The 17,980-nt window shown below is 40.6% G+C and overlaps 1 protein-coding gene across 1 annotated transcript; it reads right to left on the reverse strand.

Annotated features, from left to right (window-relative positions):
* Positions 1-2,125: 2,125 nt before the first annotated feature.
* LOC104541001 (acetoacetyl-CoA synthetase-like) lies at positions 2,126-17,610 on the reverse strand (the record flags this gene model as incomplete). Its single annotated transcript, XM_010184942.1, has 4 exons — positions 2,126-2,223; positions 10,018-10,131; positions 13,068-13,188; positions 17,507-17,610. Coding segments are annotated over 4 exons (437 nt in total), but the record flags the coding sequence as incomplete, so codon positions are not given.
* Positions 17,611-17,980: the final 370 nt, after the last annotated feature.

Genomic DNA, 17,980 nt, shown 5'->3' on the forward strand with positions numbered 1-17,980 from the left:
TTTATATATATATATATATAAAAATATGTCTGTGTGCGTATACACATTCATGTTGAGCACAGACAGCACGCACCCCATACCCATGCTGCCTGATGTTTAAAGATGAAGGCCAATGAGAGGACTAAGGGTACTCTATCAGAAGAATCAAATCTGAAGAGAAGTGTGAATCAGAAGCAGAGACGACTGCAATTCTCAGGGTCTTACTAATCCTGCTAACACACCCAGCTGGATTCATTAGCACTGGCAGGATCAAATCCCACAGGGCAGCCTGGTGCAATACAAAGGGAATACAAACAGATGGAGCATGTAATTGCTACACTGGAACTTTAATCCAACCAGATGGCTCAGCAAGGAAGCACTTTCATGAAGAGCTCAGGTACACCAGATATGGCTCATTCTATTCCATGACTCTCAAATCCAGTACAAAAAATAGTGCAGGGCCCCACGAATTGAGCTGCACTGACTTTGCTACTGCTCACCAAAGGTTTTTCCACATAGTTTTAAGAGCAGAAGCTCGTTTTATACTTACATATCCAACCATTTCTTATGCACAGGCTGCAAAGAAACACTTTCCTATTAATATACGTAAATGAATAGCAGGGACTAGAGAAACGAAGCAAAAGCTGCCAAGAGAGGCATTCTGCGTGGGAGGGCGCTCGCTGGTTCTGACAGCAGACTTCCTGAACGCTTGCAAAGTCTTTGGATGCACTGCAATGTGTAGGCAGCTCTGAAGAGTGACATTTCTAAGCTTCACAAAACATATATACACAATTGGATTTCAAATGTTGAAAACGCTGCACTATTTCCCAAAACACAAAGTCTTCATTTACATTAACAGGACTAATGCAACTGCACAGGAGGAGGAATATCTTTTCCTTAGGGTGGAAGCCAGTATCCCCAAGGACCTTTGCTGATCTCCCTCAAGATTTTAGGGTTTGAATTCATGCCAACACACACTGCCAAGCCAAAGGAGAATAAATAATATTGATGGCACTGCTGCTCCAAGGCTAAGTTTCATTAAAAAGCTATCACAAAAACTAAATAAAGCCAGGCACTGAAAATAACAGCACATCAACATGGACAGAAAACATACCAGTGCTCTGTAATGCAAACAAAATGAACAATCTTCCCCTAGATGAGAGATCAAATCACACTGCAAAGAAAATACTCCATACTGTCATATTCTGAGCAAGGAGAAAATATTTGTAGAACAGATTGATCAGTACGTGCTGTAATGAATTTTTTTTAATCATTTTTTCCCCCAGTGATTCACCCTCAAGGGTGAGGAAGCGGAATATTGCTGCCCTCTAGCGCTAATTCAGAGCTGACAGCTCCATACATTAACCAGCTACTGGGAGATTTCAGGTATCTATTACCTAAAAACTTGGGTGTTTTCTGTGATCCGCAAGGCATAAACAGTACATACTCCAAATGCTTTCATGCAGTCTTAGAAGAAAGGTTCAACACTATTTTAGAAGTATCTGTTGCTGCTTATGATGTGTGCTAAAGACTCTGAAGAAAGCAGAACATATTTCCAAAGCTTTCAGGGCACACTGTAACGTCTGTTTAGGTATCATTATAATTTGGACCCTATTTTACACACAGCATTTATTCCTACACTAAAAATGTTAAACAGGTTAGTGATATTAGCCTGAAATTCCTCATCTTGCTGCAAACATAAATCCTTTCAGAAAAGGCCAGCTGGGGTGTTTCTCAGTTTACCCACAGCAGAGGCAGATGAAGAGACCCCTTACACAAAGAAATGGGAGCACGGCTAAGCAGTGTGGGGAAGATTTGGGAAGGAAGGACCAAGCCCCAGACAACTCTGTTGCATTGCTACGTGGTTGCACATTTAATACAATAAAAACTCACCAAGACTAGGGATTTCACCTGAAAATATCCCAACAGTGAGTTAGCTAAAGATGCTCAAATTACTAAGCTGAAAGTCATTACTGACAACGGAAAGCACGGGGTTTTGTTCAGTTTGTGGTAGCTAGAATAAAACTCTGGTGTACTTGGCTGTGCCAGGAGGTGGCAGCAAGACTGAAGTGAACAGAATCTGTAATTTACTACCTTCACGTTTGTTTGAAACAATGATCGCTTTTTTCTGGAACACGCTACTCACGTTAATGCCAAAGTCTGGTGATGTTGAACTCCAGATAGCACCAATACTTGCAGCAGCCAGCATTGCTTCCACCGCGTGGATGCTGTTTGGTAAGTAACCTACGGCAGAATTTGAGCGGTTAGAGATAGAAAACTAAAAAATACCAAATCTTACAGTAATGTATACAATAGCTGGTCTAAACACGGTTTAAAACAATGAAAAATCCTAGACTGAAGCATCCTTTAAAGTCTTCCACATGATCACAGTGTCCTCCTTTGAAGTCAAATCAGTTACACAAGGAGTTAGAAATAATTACATTTATAAAAATAGTTCAATCAGGTTTTAGATCTACAAAGTTACTCCCCATTTACAAGTGTTTCTGCTTAATTAATGAGATTTTCAGGATAAGAGGGTTGTACATTGAAAAGGAACAGAGTAAGTTTGTGGATTGAATAGAGTACACAGATCAAGCATAATACATCATACATCATGCAGAGGAACAGAACAGGTCTGCAGAACCATAGCCACCGGGTGGAATGAGTACCTGGGAGGAAATATAATAAATACTCAGTTCAAAAGCAGAGATTCAGCTTCACAAAGCTCAACTTTTTCTGGTAGGCGCTGCCAGAATCTTAAGCACGAACAAGGACAACCAGTGTTAGAGCTGATAAAGGACTGATACAGTGAGATAAGTCCTGGAATGTCCCCACACGCGTGTAGCTCCTCAGGTTTGTCTCATGAGTTTGCAGCAAGGTTTCAAGATTTAAGTTCACTTTATCAAGGCATACAGATGATGTTAAGAAAGTTAGATTTTCAGTGAGCTCAATTTGAGCAACTCTCCAGAAGGAGCTCGGTGACTGAGATTGATTCTGAACTGATCAGAATCCACCCCACGAATTCAAACATGCAACTGCAATTCATAAGCTACACTAAAGCAGATCAAAGATCTGGAGTTTCAGATCATCCTTTTAAAGCAATTGAGATACGTCCAAGTACTTAAAAGAAGGCACACGACAGGCCTAATGACAGCACTTAGACACCTAGAGTTCAGTGTCTGAAAGCAAATTTAAATGGCAATAAAAACGCTTTCCAATCTATTTAACTGCAGTGCAAGCTGCAGGTGCTCCACAAGTATTGATCAGACAGCAAATCTCACAAGTGCTAGGCTGTGTTTTCCAGTGTAGATATTTATGTTTGTCCATTTCAGGACAGGAATCAAGACCACAGAACTTCATACTTTCTTTTACATTATCAAGTAGGAGGGTATTGTTCAGCGAAGTTCTTCAGTACACCAAGTGCAGCAAAACTTCATGCCCATAAAGGCGTCATTTTGCTATTTTTCCATTAAGGTCAAGGTTTATGATACAAGGTACAGTATCTCAAAATTTTAGTGATTTTTATTTTAAGAGAAATCTTCCTCCCTGAACAACAGCTTGAAATTTGAAATGTGTGAACCAGAACAGACCAAAGGGTCATTTTGTGCAATGGAAGCAGGTTTTTTGTTTTGGTTTTTTTTTTCAATTGATGCCAAATATTTGCATTTCTTATTTGCAATGAAAACTGCAAGGCATCTCTTCACGCTCTGGAGTGGTTACAAGTTTTACACCTTCTCCTTTTCACCACTCCTACGAAAGCCCTGAAGGCAAGAGCACAGTCTCTGCCTATTACCAGGCAGACAATTAAATCATTACTTTCATTTGTCAGGTGGTTTTGAGGTGCTGCTTGAGTTTTAGAGGATGAGCCAAAACCACCAAAAGGTATGAAACACCCAAAGCAACTTCCTCTGCAGTTCTGTATCTTCACCAACCACTGCAGGCAGCCAGCCTGCTCACCGGGATGTTCACATATTTATTATGAACCCCAGCACCTGGTACTGTGAATAAAAGTGTGGTTCTGTTCTGGAAAGAAATCCTCCAGACACAGCAATGTAGGAACTCGTGTTGCTTCAACAGCTCCCAACAATAAATGACACAAACTACCCCTCATGTCAGTCTTTCAAATTAAAACTGGATTCTCGGAAATAAAAGTGATATCTCTCTCATCGGATTCTGCAAACCAATTACAGCAACTGTCATGAACACAAAACTCCCTGCATCTGACTGCACCCCTTGAGGTATCAGCTGGGCCCTTCAATCTTTCAGCAAATAAACAGAAATGCTGCTGACAAAGAGAATGAAAAACCCAGGTTTCAGCTGGATCACATCAGGAGTCACATAACAGCACCCTATGCACAGAAGCTCTGTACTGCAGAAGAATAATGGTGCAGCTAATATAAATATTCATCATATGTTTGTTCACATATTCAACTAGAGCCTCCATGTTCCTCGATATGATATTTCAGTGAGGATCAAAACCAGCATTTGTCACATGGATACAGTCCACAGAAGGCACTTCTCCACCTCTGTATCTTAACTCACCCCATTCTAGAAGCAGGTAAAAGAGGCAGAAACTACCTTCTCTTACTAGAAGAGGATCTTCATACCCTCTTTGGGTTAACTAGAAAGCAATTGAATACAGGGCTCAAAACACAGGAGCTGGGAACCCAACAACTAAGAATTCAGAGTATGACACACCAAGGGTCCTAGCAGCACTGCCCCTGACTCATAGCTATAAAATCTCCCATAAGGACAAAGAAACAGAAGCTTTACTTTGACATAAAACCCATGATGAATGTGTAAGCAGGGCAAGTGATATCTTAAAAACACTGTATGGATTTTTTTTTAAGAAGCATTTACAGCCTGATCTGCTCAGGACAGCGTTTTCTGTCAGTTGCTATTTACTTGATCTAACATACACCAAGATTAAACTTGGATCTACTCATTTACACTTCAGTATTTTACCAACAGAACAGGTAAAAACCATAGTCCAAACATTTCTGGTATCATCATGCTGGAAATTATGTCCAAAATATCAGTTCCGAGTGCTGAGAATACATTCCCTGCAGGCACCTAATGCCTTCATGAGGTAGAATAAATGTGTGCTCAGAAACAGAGGCATCCAAACACTTGTGGTCATTTGAATTTAAAAATAAAACCAATACAAAACACTCCCAAACTTGGACCCTGCACCAAAGATTTAGTTCAAGCCTCGAAAGAATGCATCAGGAGGAAAGAAAGTGGGGGGCTGCAGCTGAAATACCCTCTCACTGGGTTGTACTATTGAGCTACACCAGCTCTCAAACAGAAGAGAACTCAAAGACCAGATTTCGAGTTTATTTTTGATGTTAATGTATCATTTCATACTCCTGCAGGACTCTGAACTGGTCACCCTACCTAATATTACTTGGCCTGAGACTATTAGTAACACACTAATCTTCTTACAAAGCTAGCTTTAAAACCCACGTAAGCAACCAGGGCTAATACAGTTACTACAGATAAAACACCAGCTTTGAACAATGCAATTCATTGATGTTTTGTTGAGGAGTTTTTGTGTGAACACACAGGGAAGATCAGCTCGTTTTTAACTGCTGACTTGTAATAGAACAAAGCTGGCTACAGGGATAGAATAGAAGCAACCTATCCAGAGCTAAAAACCCAGATACTCCCAGTTTTATTTGCCTGCTGCTGCAGTCGTTATTTGCCAACAGATGGCCAGTGGGAGACCACGAGTACTCCACATGTGGATTTGTGCAGCTCGTGTTAGGTGGTGTATCTGTTTCTTCCAACTGTTCAAGCAGTATTACGAGACATCTTTAGAAGAGCTACGGATCACCACACATGTGCTTCAATTACGTTTACTATTAAGTGCTCTTCTCCTCAGTGATGGAAAGGGAACACCAGGACGAAATTGAGCTGAAAAAGTGCTGACATTGCTGCTTGTCTGCACATGTTCACCCACCTCCCACTTTAACATACAATTTATGGTTGCATCATGACAGGAATAGTATTGAACAAACTAGGGGATGTGTTAAGTACAATGAAAAGTTAAAGCAGTCTTGTCTTAGAGGCAGCGAAGCGTGGAAATTAAATTCACAAGAAGAAAATGTTAACAGTCTTGTGTGCAGTTCTAACAGCTCGAGATTTTAAGTCACTTTAATAGAAAGTGGCAACAAAGGGCATCAGAACCTGGCAGGCTGACTCAGTGCTAGGCAACTATAATAAAGTTAAAATACGTCTTCTATTTAAAAGTTGGTTTTTCAGGAGCACTAAAAGCAAGCCCTGTATCCCTGCTATCAGCCACGTGAAGAATCACCTTTCCTTCTGCCATCTGCTATAAATACTGGCACAAATTCCATCCCTGGAGATTTTTTGCAAGCTTTGGAGAACGTCATCTTTGACACCACAAGTGGGTGTATGCCCCAAACCTTCCCACCCAACACTTCACATCTCTCCCCCATTTCAATTCAGGATTTGGAGAACAACCCTACAGCCTCAACCTCTGACTGTGATGGGACATTTCAGCTCTTCTCAAAACTGCCAATATAGGAGAGAAACATATGAAAGAAGTTAAGACACAATTTAAAATATGTATCTAAATAGCTGAAATGCTGTTAAAAATCCCATTGGATTTCTTTCACAGTGAAGCTCTCCCTAGGTATGGGCTGCTGCCTAAGCAATCTGTCATCAGTCTAGGACTGGGGGCACCAAGGAAGAGAAAGGAAGAGGAAATCACTTGAATGCTATGGATAATTTTAAAAGCTCCCAAAAACATGCCATGATTTTAAGAACAAAGAGGTTTTGCCTAGACTAATTACTCTCCTGTTATCAAAAAGTAAAGGGCATCATAAGGACTCGAGCATTGCAATAACTGAAGCACATCTTACAAGGGGCCCAGCACAGATACTTGGTGCCTCCAGCAGCTGTGCAGAGAGGTCTGAGCTGTGCAAGTGCCAGGCAGGAAACCTTTGCTCAGGAAACAGACACAGAGGCCACAAAAAAAAACCCCAACAGCTACAGCTTACTCAAGCAATGGGAGCTCAACCCACAGGAGTAGGAACCTGGGATCCAAATAATGTTTTTTGTTATGTTTTCCACGTATTTGTTTCCTTTGTTTTTGTTGCCGGTTTCTTTTGTTAAGTAACAGTGACACCATGAGAAAACCAGAGACTGTGATTTGTGCCTCCTCTTGGAACCACTAAAACTCCTTCCAGGCTTCCCCATCAGAGGCAATACATACATTTTGTTTCCCAAAAACAGAGTAAAGTGCACAGTTAAAATCCTACCCTTTCTGCAGAGGGAAGCCCTGATATTAAGGATTAATTCAACTTGGAGTTGCTATTTTCTGCGAGTATGTAAGAAAATCTGTATAAATAAAAATAAGCAGCATGTAAAGCATACCATTTTATTCATACAGTCTTATTTTTTGAAGTATCAACCATGCTTTTTAATTAAAATAAGAGCTGCCGAAACAACAAACAATATGCAGGAGTCCGTCAGCCTTCAGCTTTGCTATGTGAAACACAGTCATTAACCAATAAAAGTATTAAAATTAGTAACAGCATTATTAGCTTTGTTAGTTCCAATGACTAAAACCATTTCAATAGCATGGTTTTTCTTCGCTACCTACAGAGCACATTTCCCCTGCATAGTCCACCTTACTACAAATCGCTCCAAAAATGAGCACATAATAACAGCATAGTATTTTGTCTTTTCCCAAACGCAGTATTTCTGCATGGTTTTGATTAGAATAGTTAAACACTGTTAATTAGGTTGCAAACAGGACTTTAATTTGCACCTTAGAACAGAAAATCTCCTGCAGATAAAATGCTTTAATCTTAATTCAGAACGAATGTTCCCATTCAGTGTGACTGCACCTGGACATGCTTAAACATCAGTATTACATCTGTTACCCCAGTGAGCAGTGTTTTCCTCCTGGAAATTAAAATCCTCTCATTTACCACCAGACATCAATAAGCAAAGTCTGAAAAACAGATTTTGAACATGAGAATTAGGACAGCAAAGAACAGCAGGTTCTGCTACAGCTACAGCTGCTGCTACTCACGAGTTTACAGCTACTGCCCTCCTCCAGAGCATGTTCACGCACAGCTTTCATTCACACAAAATAAAGACATGTCCAATAGTTACTCTTCTGCGTTGTCCACATTTCATCGTATTATAGATTTGAAACTGGTACAAAGAGACCTTTTTCTCCATTTATGCATGAGATTTAATCCATCAGTTTAGCATAACCAGCAATACACATGAAGAACTGTTTCGACCCTCTTAGGACTTTTATTTACTTATAAAAGAATAAGGAATAGTCCATTAAATCCCCACAAGCAGTCTACAAAACAGCATTTGAATTTGTTTCGTATGCATTAGGAGAAATTTCATTGCAAAAGCCAAAGCAAAGTGCATTCACTGGACTTCACAATGGCAAACAATATTTACAGAAAGCACTAGAAGGTGTCAATAAAAACCTGACTTTGATTGGTTTCATGATGTCCAGGTTTCCAGTTATATACATAGTTAGATACTGTTTTGCCAGTGGTTTAGGGGCAACTTTTTAAAATACACACAACCCACTTTTACCATCTGATGTACATGTCAGAGGACAGGTAGTAAACACTACACTTCAGTGCTAAATACTTCATGGAGTGTAAGTTCTCCTGTTCATTAGTTTGGTTTCAGACAAACTGTTGCTCAAGTTGTCAGCCATGAACGTGACGGTGTTAAGATTGAAAATACGATGCTGTCATTTTGTCTCTAAGTCTCCATTCAGACAAGCCTTCCTGACTTTGCTGGACAGTTCATACCCAATCAAGGATCTAGCTCAAATTCTATGTTAAAAGCTGTGACAATTAAGTGTTCAGTTACCAGTTCTGTGGAATACTCAAACCATATGCATGAAGTATGAGCTCTCAAGTACACTTTATATTTGTAGGTCTTATTTGTGGGTTTAAAGTAATGCACATACCCTTCTGTTTTTGAAGACATGGGTTTGAGTTCTGGTTTTTAACATGCAGAAAACAAATCAAACAGTTTCATCACTTTGGGTTTGCATCACATAAGAATTTACACATACTTGGGATAATGGCCAAGTATTGCTCAAATAACATGTGATTCCAGTAGTGAGATGGATACACACATCAGCAGAACTACCAGGTAGGAGTCAAGGAGCTTCAAGGATATTGCAGTTTTGACTTGCACTACACTTACAAGAACTAAAGGGCCGATATTACAGAGCACATGAAGTACAGAGATTAAGCACTTCAGCTGGAAGATCAAAACTGCAATTTAAAAATAAATGGACTGAGGCCAGCTTGAGTTAACTCATTTCTAGGCCTGGACTGTATACTGTACAAGCTGGTCACAAGACAAAAACCTGTTTATATACAAAAATCCATGTGACAGTCTTATGACAGGGAAGATAAGATTACTCTAGAAATCTGAGAGTTACTGAAAGGATCACAGGATTCTAACTAAGCTCTGCATTGATGTGACTTGAAAAGTTACAGCTTGCCAGCTGCTCACTACCACACTTCTGGAAGACACCACTCCCAAAAGCTCTGGTGGCAGAAGGCAGGACAAGTCCATGCCTCAAGAGCTCCAATTCACAGGGTACTCCATCACTGGGGCCATAGGGTCAGTAATCACCAGCTGGCACCAGAACAACAACCTGGGACAGTAATTTCTAAGACTGCCCCTGCATGAATCTGCCAGACTTTGAGTAAAGGCTCAGCTGGATACAAAGGCTCCACCACTTCCACAGAGCAGGTATGAAGCAGACCCTACTGCAGCTATGAATGCAGTATTTTTGTTCCTCCTCCAGTGCCAGGGAACTTGTAGACTAATCCAGGTTCCTTCCCTCTAGAAGCATATTTCATGCTAATGTAAATATGGCAGCAAAGAGCCTTTTCTTCAGAATGTTTCTGTGAAATAGTATTCCACATTCATGTTTCTATAACCTCGACTACTCAATTGCATATGTCAAGAAAATTTCACCTCTTGACCTTTGAAAAAAAAGCTACTCACCCACAACCCTGTCTCCCACTTTTATTCCCATCTTCCTCATGGCTGCAGCATACAGTGCTACAGCTTGTCTCAGTTCTTCAAAAGTAACTTTCAAGATTTCTTCTTTGCCTTCCTCTGAGGAGAGATTAAAACAACCAGTCAGAAATTAGGCATTGCAACAGAGTCTGGTACAAACAACTAATTCTGGAAGAAAAAGAATACAAAGGAACTTTAGGAGAAGAGTTTCCACTAGTAACTATACTTTTTGCTTTTCAAGTTCCTCTTATGCTGTACCAAGCTTCTCATCCTAATAGTAATCAAGTATTAATCAGTAGTATTCATTCAGCAGGCACAAAGACTTTTCAGAGACAGGAACATACACCTTCAAAAATGCAACTACTCACTGGAGAAAGATGTGTTCTCAAAAAGCACTCATGATAAAGAGATTGCACTCACCAAGGCTACTTCCTAACATGGACAGAACAACCTCATTTTCCCTTTTTGCTCAATTTTCTCACTAGGTCTAAGAAGCAGCAGCAAGGTGTCAACTTCGGGTTTGATTATAGCAAGTCCCTGTTGACTAGAAAAATCACACACAGTTACTAAGGTCTGACTTTCAATGCGTTGTTTAAACACCTGCATTTGCCAACACACCACAAAGCAAATAAACTAAACTGGACTCCATTCACCTCTGAAAGGATCTGCAGGGTGTATTTGTTTTTGTCCTGAATGAAAGATGTTAAACAAGCTGTTAACAAGTCACTCGTGAAACAAAATGAACAAATCTAAGTGTTATGAAAGGCAGAGTTTGTCATCTTAAAGGTCCCTTCCTGCATTTCCTCAGTGTGACTTCTGCAAAGAATTTGGCCTGTCCAGTTTCCAGTATCCACCACTTCTTATGAAAACAGATGCCAAGGATGTCACAACAGAAATGTCCTCCATGCCCTGGTACAGCAGGTCCTTGCAGAACAAGCTACCATCACCCTGGTTTCCTTAACCAAGGAACAGTATTTTTATTCTTTTGCCTTCTTAGGCTTCCATTCCAGTAAATTCAGACCTACATGGAGCAAAAGAGCAGGTTGTGATGGGCAACACCACAGAAGTCATGCAACATGTAGTTCATAAGCTGAGCAGGGACTGCTGACAAGATTCTGTGTTCCCATACAGCAACAGAAAACAGGACTTCGATCTTGCTCCATGATTAAAGCCCAAGGAGAAGGGGGCCACAAATAAGAAATTCAGTGGGAGCCAGTACCAAGTGAAATTGTTTAGGAAAGCTGTATTTACATTCCTGTGCTCTACTACACCCCAAGTGCTCCCACAGAATCATCCCTAGTGAACACAAACCTGACACGGGCTCCCTAAACACCACGCTGACCTAGCAGTGAGGGGTTAACAAAAATACTCTGACTTAAGAGATCTTAAGAAGATTAAATACAGCAGAAGGTCATGAAAAGAAATGCAGGTGGGAGTCTGGTCACCACAGAGCAGTGAATGTGTTCACTGCAGCACTGACACGGTATTCAACTGGAGAACAGCTTTGCTCCTTTTTGTATTATCACCTGTGATTATGTGACACAGCAGTGAGTCTCCAGTACAGTCCATGACTTCCTAACAAGATCTGCAGGGACAACAGACTCACGTATCAAGCCAAATAATCCACTAGATTGATAATAATTCCTTCAATAATTTGAACTGAAAGTATTTAATGCCACTGTTTCTCCAGTTGCATGTTTAGCTTTTAACATTACCAAATCAATCACGTCAATTCTACATACGTTTAGAGTTGACTAATCAGTGTTCGGCTTCCAGTTGTTGCACAAGATGTACTTAACTACATTGATTTTTTTCCTCCATTAAATAATACATAAGAAGCTTTTCTAATGATCTCAAAATTTGAAAGTGATGAGCTCATCACTTTGAAGCCAGCTTTCTATTACAAGCCTCACTTCTATCAGACTTCACCAGATCAATTCTTACCACACCAAAACTGGGTCACAGATCTTCCCCGCTCTCTGAACTGGTAGCTGATTTATATATCTACACATATATACACGATCAGAGAGGTTTTTCAATACCTCTAAGCAGTAAAATGCAACTGATAGGTATTTCTTCTTCAGCAGTAAGCTTACAGAAGACAATTCTGTTGTCTCACATTGTTTTCAAACAGCTATCAGCACAACAGTAATACATATACAATTAAACTGATCTCCATGAATCAAAAATCAGAAACAGACTTAACACCTACACAATCAATCCATAGTTCTGCATAATTTTCTCTGCTAAGGAGCTGTAATACTGCACTGTTTATTGTTAAGCTACTAAGCAGCATCACCACTTGAGTCTTACAATAAGGATTAGGTTCAGCTAAAGGGAAGCTTGGAACACAACTCCCTAAGGAAGCGCTCACACCTGCACAGAAGCTAATCCAATCTAACAGAAATTAAAACTTTTTTTTAATTTACCGTAGTCAGATACAGAGAAGGGACTTCATAGCCTTAACATTACCATCCTCATCATGAGCATAGCCAGATTTTACTAGACTTAAATCTGCTCCAGTATAACAAAATAGTAAGACTGAGCTTTAGTGTTCCAGAAAAGTGAAATTGCATTTAACTCTCCTTCCTTCCTGTATTGTCAAAAGCAGAGTTAGTTTGTACCTACACTATCTGTAGTCCTTAGTGTTCCTAAAATAAAAGGCATAGAAGAAGGTAGGAAGGACAATATCAAGCAACAGTATCAAAATACTTCCTGAAGGCAAGTGCTTGACAAACAAAGTAAAAGCTAATACCGAGTGATGAGAAACACAACATGGTCTCTACTTAATGCAGGTAAGCACATTCTAAGAAAACTTCATTTAGCTTGGTAAGGACTTTTCAGAACTATCTGTATTTCCAGAGCACATTTGGCTGGTTTTTGCTAAGCTGAATCACAGATTCTGCAGTTACTGACTTCTCCTCTTCTCTCCTCACCCAAGCCAGCTTATTTCAAAGCTTCACAAAAACAGAGCTGTTTTGTAAGGCCTAGTCCTGTGAACTATAAATAAACACAAGCCATTAAATCTTCCTTACTTGCAGCATACAGTGCAATCTTGTCATTGTCCTTGTGCTTCAGAAGATTTTCTGCATAGTTCAGACGGCTGCCTTTAAACCATTCCGGGATATCTGCAATGCTTTTGGATGTATCAACCACCTGAAAGAAATACAATAAATTCCTGAAAAACTGTAATATATCTTACTTTTCAGAATACTGTCTAGAAATTAGCTAATTAATTCCAAGCTATTTATCCACTGTTAGGCAAGAATCATTTCTCACAGCTTACAGATGGCAAACGGACACTAGATCCTGTAATTACAGGCCTGGAAGGATTAATTATTTGCCAACTGTCACAAGCAAAGACATCATTACAACAAAACTAGAAAGAGTTCCTTGCTGACAGTTCTACCTTCAGACCAGCCTTAAATACACCAGTGAAGCAAACCACCACGGCGACATCCAGACCACAAGGTACACACAGCACACGCTGGGGGTTTTTGCCTCTGGGAATATCCCAAACAGGGACTGAGCTACAGCACATTACAGCTCTTTACCAGGCCATACAACCCAGCTTCCCTCTTAAAACAAAAATAAAATTAAAGCACAGGAAGGTAGGAGTACCCAGTCTTCCCAGTGTGAGTCACAAAGTACAGAGACCTACATGAGGAACTCAGATAATGGCAATTCAAGTTAACTCTAGGCTAAATAAGTGACCTGTACAGTCAAGTGTAACTAAAAAGTTCAAGCTTTGAAACAAACTGTCGGAGTGCACGTTTCTACCACCTTTGATTTGCTGTTTTCTAAAAAGAGGGTCCAACAACTTCGTAAGCTCATATTAAGTAACTCCTCATTCAGGATTAAGACATGTAAAAAATTGAAAAATCCAGGGAAAAGTAGTAAAAAAAGTGTTCAACTGAAACAACTTCCCTCCACCTTGAACTATTTAAGCCTCAAATATTAAATTATACCTTGACAAGTCACAGTTAAAATAGTTTTAATAACAGGAATAGGTAAAGAGCCCCTTAGCATTAGCGATAAAAGCCTGTAGATTCCTTCCAAAAACATCCCCCATTAGATTCAACTGCCCAGCAGCACATGTATTTTGTAATGTTTAAATTGAAACTTTAATAGTTGTGTTTGAAAGCTTCAGTTTATACCCTTGGGTTCTCTCTCCTGGACTGCACATGCATTACAGAAACACCATTCGTTCAGACCAAGTAAAAGGCTCTTCTGAAAGCCAAGTTGAACTCAAAATACCTCCCATTCCAGAGAACCCAGTATTTCTGTGCTTTGAGATGTGCAGTGCATGTATCACTGGAGGCAGTCCTAAACTTAAGTTTCATAAGAGGAGTTAAAGCCCATGTGGAAATGCTCCACTGTATCACTATTTCCAATGAATTTTCTTAATTTTCTAAAAATCAGAACTCAAGAAGATTTCTCTGCTTTTAACAATTAGCAAGAACCAAGCTACAACATTTACAAGGTATAAACTCAGGCCGCAGAAGTGTGTTTTAATGCTAAAACACATTACTGCAGTAATTGGAATTCTCTCTTAAAACTGATTCATTACTGATTTCCCTAGCTTGAAGAAGAGCGAGCAAAATGTTTCAGTGTTTTCTAGAACAGCAGCTAATACAACCCTATTTTTTTCCTGAAGTGGAACACCCCTTTGAAGGCTCTGCCAGCATAAAGTGCTGGACTCACATGCTTGATGCTCCATCAGTTTTCACTCAGGTAACACCTATGATCCCTAGTTAAGCCCAATCTTTTTGGTAGTGGTGCCTTGAACAACCTGATCTTGCCTTTAGAGCCGAGTTTTCAGCAAGCAACAGAAACTCAAGCTCTGCTAATTATTTAGCGGATGATCCCGGCCAGATGCCAGTTCTAGCAAGTCTATAAAAATGCAGTTTTGCAACAAGACTTCCACTTCATACAGTCCCAACAAACGCTCAGCAAATCCACAGGAAAGTACAGTCTACAGTACTGCAACTGCCATCCTTTATAAAGTAAGCTTTTACACCTACTCACAGCAGCACCAAGGCACACAAAGCCAACCTGCGTGGTTAGGTGAACCTGCCAAGTGTGAGCTGCACTCCCATGCTACCAGCTCCTGTTCTGGCATTGCTCTTCACAGCAGTGACCACTTCCCAAGCCTCAGTAGCTGCAGATCAGCATCACATTAGCCATATCCTCCATCCACACCTCTACTGCATTTCCCCTCCTTGAAGTGGTTTGCTAGTTGTGCTACCGCTATGCATCATCATGCCCTGGAAATTCTGCTTACCCCAAGCAGAGACTCTACCTCTGACAATGAATCTCACTGCCACCATGAAACAGATAATCCTTGCCATGCAGTGGTACAGGTAATAACCTGAAGTGCGAAATAGAAAAGCTAAAGAGCAGACACTGTCAGAATGCTCAAAGCAGCCCCTCCACGGCAACAGCTGTCTGTGCTTCTTGGAGCAAAAAGAATTACGCTTAGACTACATTTCTCATTTCAACAGTTACTTGTAATTTGACATAATGCCAATGCTACCATGCCAGCATGGCTTTGCACACTGCAAGTACCTTTATTCTTTTCAGAAGTGTCATGAGTATCAATTGCTATAGATCAGTATGAGTACGTTTACATCAAATACTAAAAACCTTTACTAGACTCTGGCTGCCTGTATTACCTATACACAAAATTTTATTGCTGTCCTTACAATGACCTGTGAAAGCAGAAACTGTTTCACTGGCAAGGAACAAAGGAGTCAATTCTGGTTCATGAAAACACTATTTTCAAAGCATAATGCTTGCTTCCAATGAGCAGCAGGGATCAAGCTGTAAGGCTCCAAATCAAACTTTCCAACTCTTTACCTACCACAGAACAGCCTTTCCTCCTGACATACAAGAGAAATGGACCAATGGTAAGGACTAACAGCAAGTCAGCCTCAAGGCTCAATAAAGCTGGAGTCTACCCATGAAGCTTACACCAAGGGAAAGTCAGATGGAAACACCAAGGTCAATGAAGAGTCAGCCAAGTATCCTCTGCAGTACTTGTCTACCAGCTGGCTCTGTCTCTACCTGCTTTAAGATCTCACATCACAGCAAGACTTTTCCTGTAAGCCTCCAGACCCTGCATGCACATTCTACAAGAGGTCTAGCTAAAGCCTTCCTAGGCATCCCTCTTCTTGCTTCTCATCCACAGGAAACATCCCTTTTTAGACCACCATTGCCTGCTTCAGTCTCTCTTCCAGTTCACCAGCCAGTGGTGGTGTCTGGAGGGACAGATTTCCAGGAGTACCAATCCTGTAAGACAAGAGAACAAGAAGTGTTACTGCCCAGCTTGCTCGGTACAGATACAAGGATGCAAAATAGCTCCTCTGAACTGCTTGCTCTGGACAATTTGCATTCACGTGGAAAATCAGAAAAACAGCCTTGCTAACAGCACATAGTATATAGAGAAAATAAACAGTATTCAACCTGGACAGATTTTGAACTACCATCTATAGAAAAAATAAAATATTAAGTATTTACAGTCTTCAGATTACCAACCTCAGAAAGCAGGCTAGTTCTTAGATTCTTGCTGAATTCACTCTTCTAAAGGGTAGATCACATTAAGACACACAAGCATGCAGTTTCATGGCAGGAGAAAGCACTTGATCTATCATACCACGCAGTAGAGAAATATGTAAGATAGGAAAAGGTAAAATAACTCACCAGTTTCCCTGCAGAACTGCCAGTACTCTGGGTGTTCTTAGCACAGATGGCCTCCAGGGATTAGGTACAAGTCCAGTCTACTTTACTATGTACCACAAAGGCTCCTCTCATCAAGCTTTTGGAGGCATTAGTCCATCATTTTCCACAGGGTGATGTTGATACCCTACACCAGGACTGTACAAGGGCTCTGCCCTCCATTTGCAGAATCTTCGAAGCCATTTTAACCACAAAGCAACACTGTGGTATGGTCTGCTATTCCACCTGTGATTGCGTTCAACCACTACCAATCCCTCAGAGATATTTCAAGCCTACATCTCATTGCAGAGACTTCCATAACCAGTTCTACAAAACCAGAGTGGAACAGGCGTGCTTATCAGGTGAGCTGACTCAGGGAATGTAAACATGAACTTGACTGCATGCCAGCATTTACAAAATCAAGATGATATTCTACCACCGTAATCCTAAAGCGAAAGGCAGTATATCAGTAGACTCCTCACAAGCAGCCAGGACTGCCAAGGTATTTGAGGTATATGACTGCAAGGACACATCAGAGCACTTTAGGACAACGTAACTTGAGGATTTCACTGTTCTCAAGTCAATCAGCAACAGACCACAACCATCCACCACACAAGGAAACTCAGGACTATACATTTGATGGATTCTTCACACCACTTGCAAAGGTTCCAGGAACAGGTCAAAAGACTGACTGTAAAACTAGTTTATCTCTCCCCTTCATGTTGCATATGACCATTTAAGATAAATACTGACTTACCTCATCGTACAGGCGAGAACAGACGATGTTGCTGTACTTCCAGAATTCTGCCCAGAAGTCCGAGTAGGATTCCACCGACCACTGGTATAAGTCATCATAGTTGGCTAGAAGAAATAAGAGTCTGTTAGCATCATGCAGAGAACTGCGGGAATTTAGCCAAACTACATTAGGGATATCCCAAATAAAGAAAATCTGTGGCTAAAATGAGTAAGATAAAACTGGGGATTGGACTGGATGATTTTTTGAGGTCCCTTCCAATCCCTAACGTTCTGTGATTCTGTGATCCCACAGAGTGTATCACTCCTCTGTTCAAGGCAAGCGACTATGGCATCAACAGAAATAGTCTACTTGAACTCCTGAACAGATGGCATCATTTCACCTGATTGGGTTACGAGCCATTTGCTGCCACAGAGATGGGGACTTTTTCTAATAACTCTCTGCAACATCCACCCCCTCACCCATGAGACTGAAGAT

The sequence above is a fragment of the Mesitornis unicolor genome, unplaced genomic scaffold, assembly GCF_000695765.1.
Source record: "Mesitornis unicolor isolate BGI_N332 unplaced genomic scaffold, ASM69576v1 scaffold52635, whole genome shotgun sequence".
Lineage (NCBI taxonomy): Eukaryota > Metazoa > Chordata > Aves > Mesitornithiformes > Mesitornithidae > Mesitornis > Mesitornis unicolor.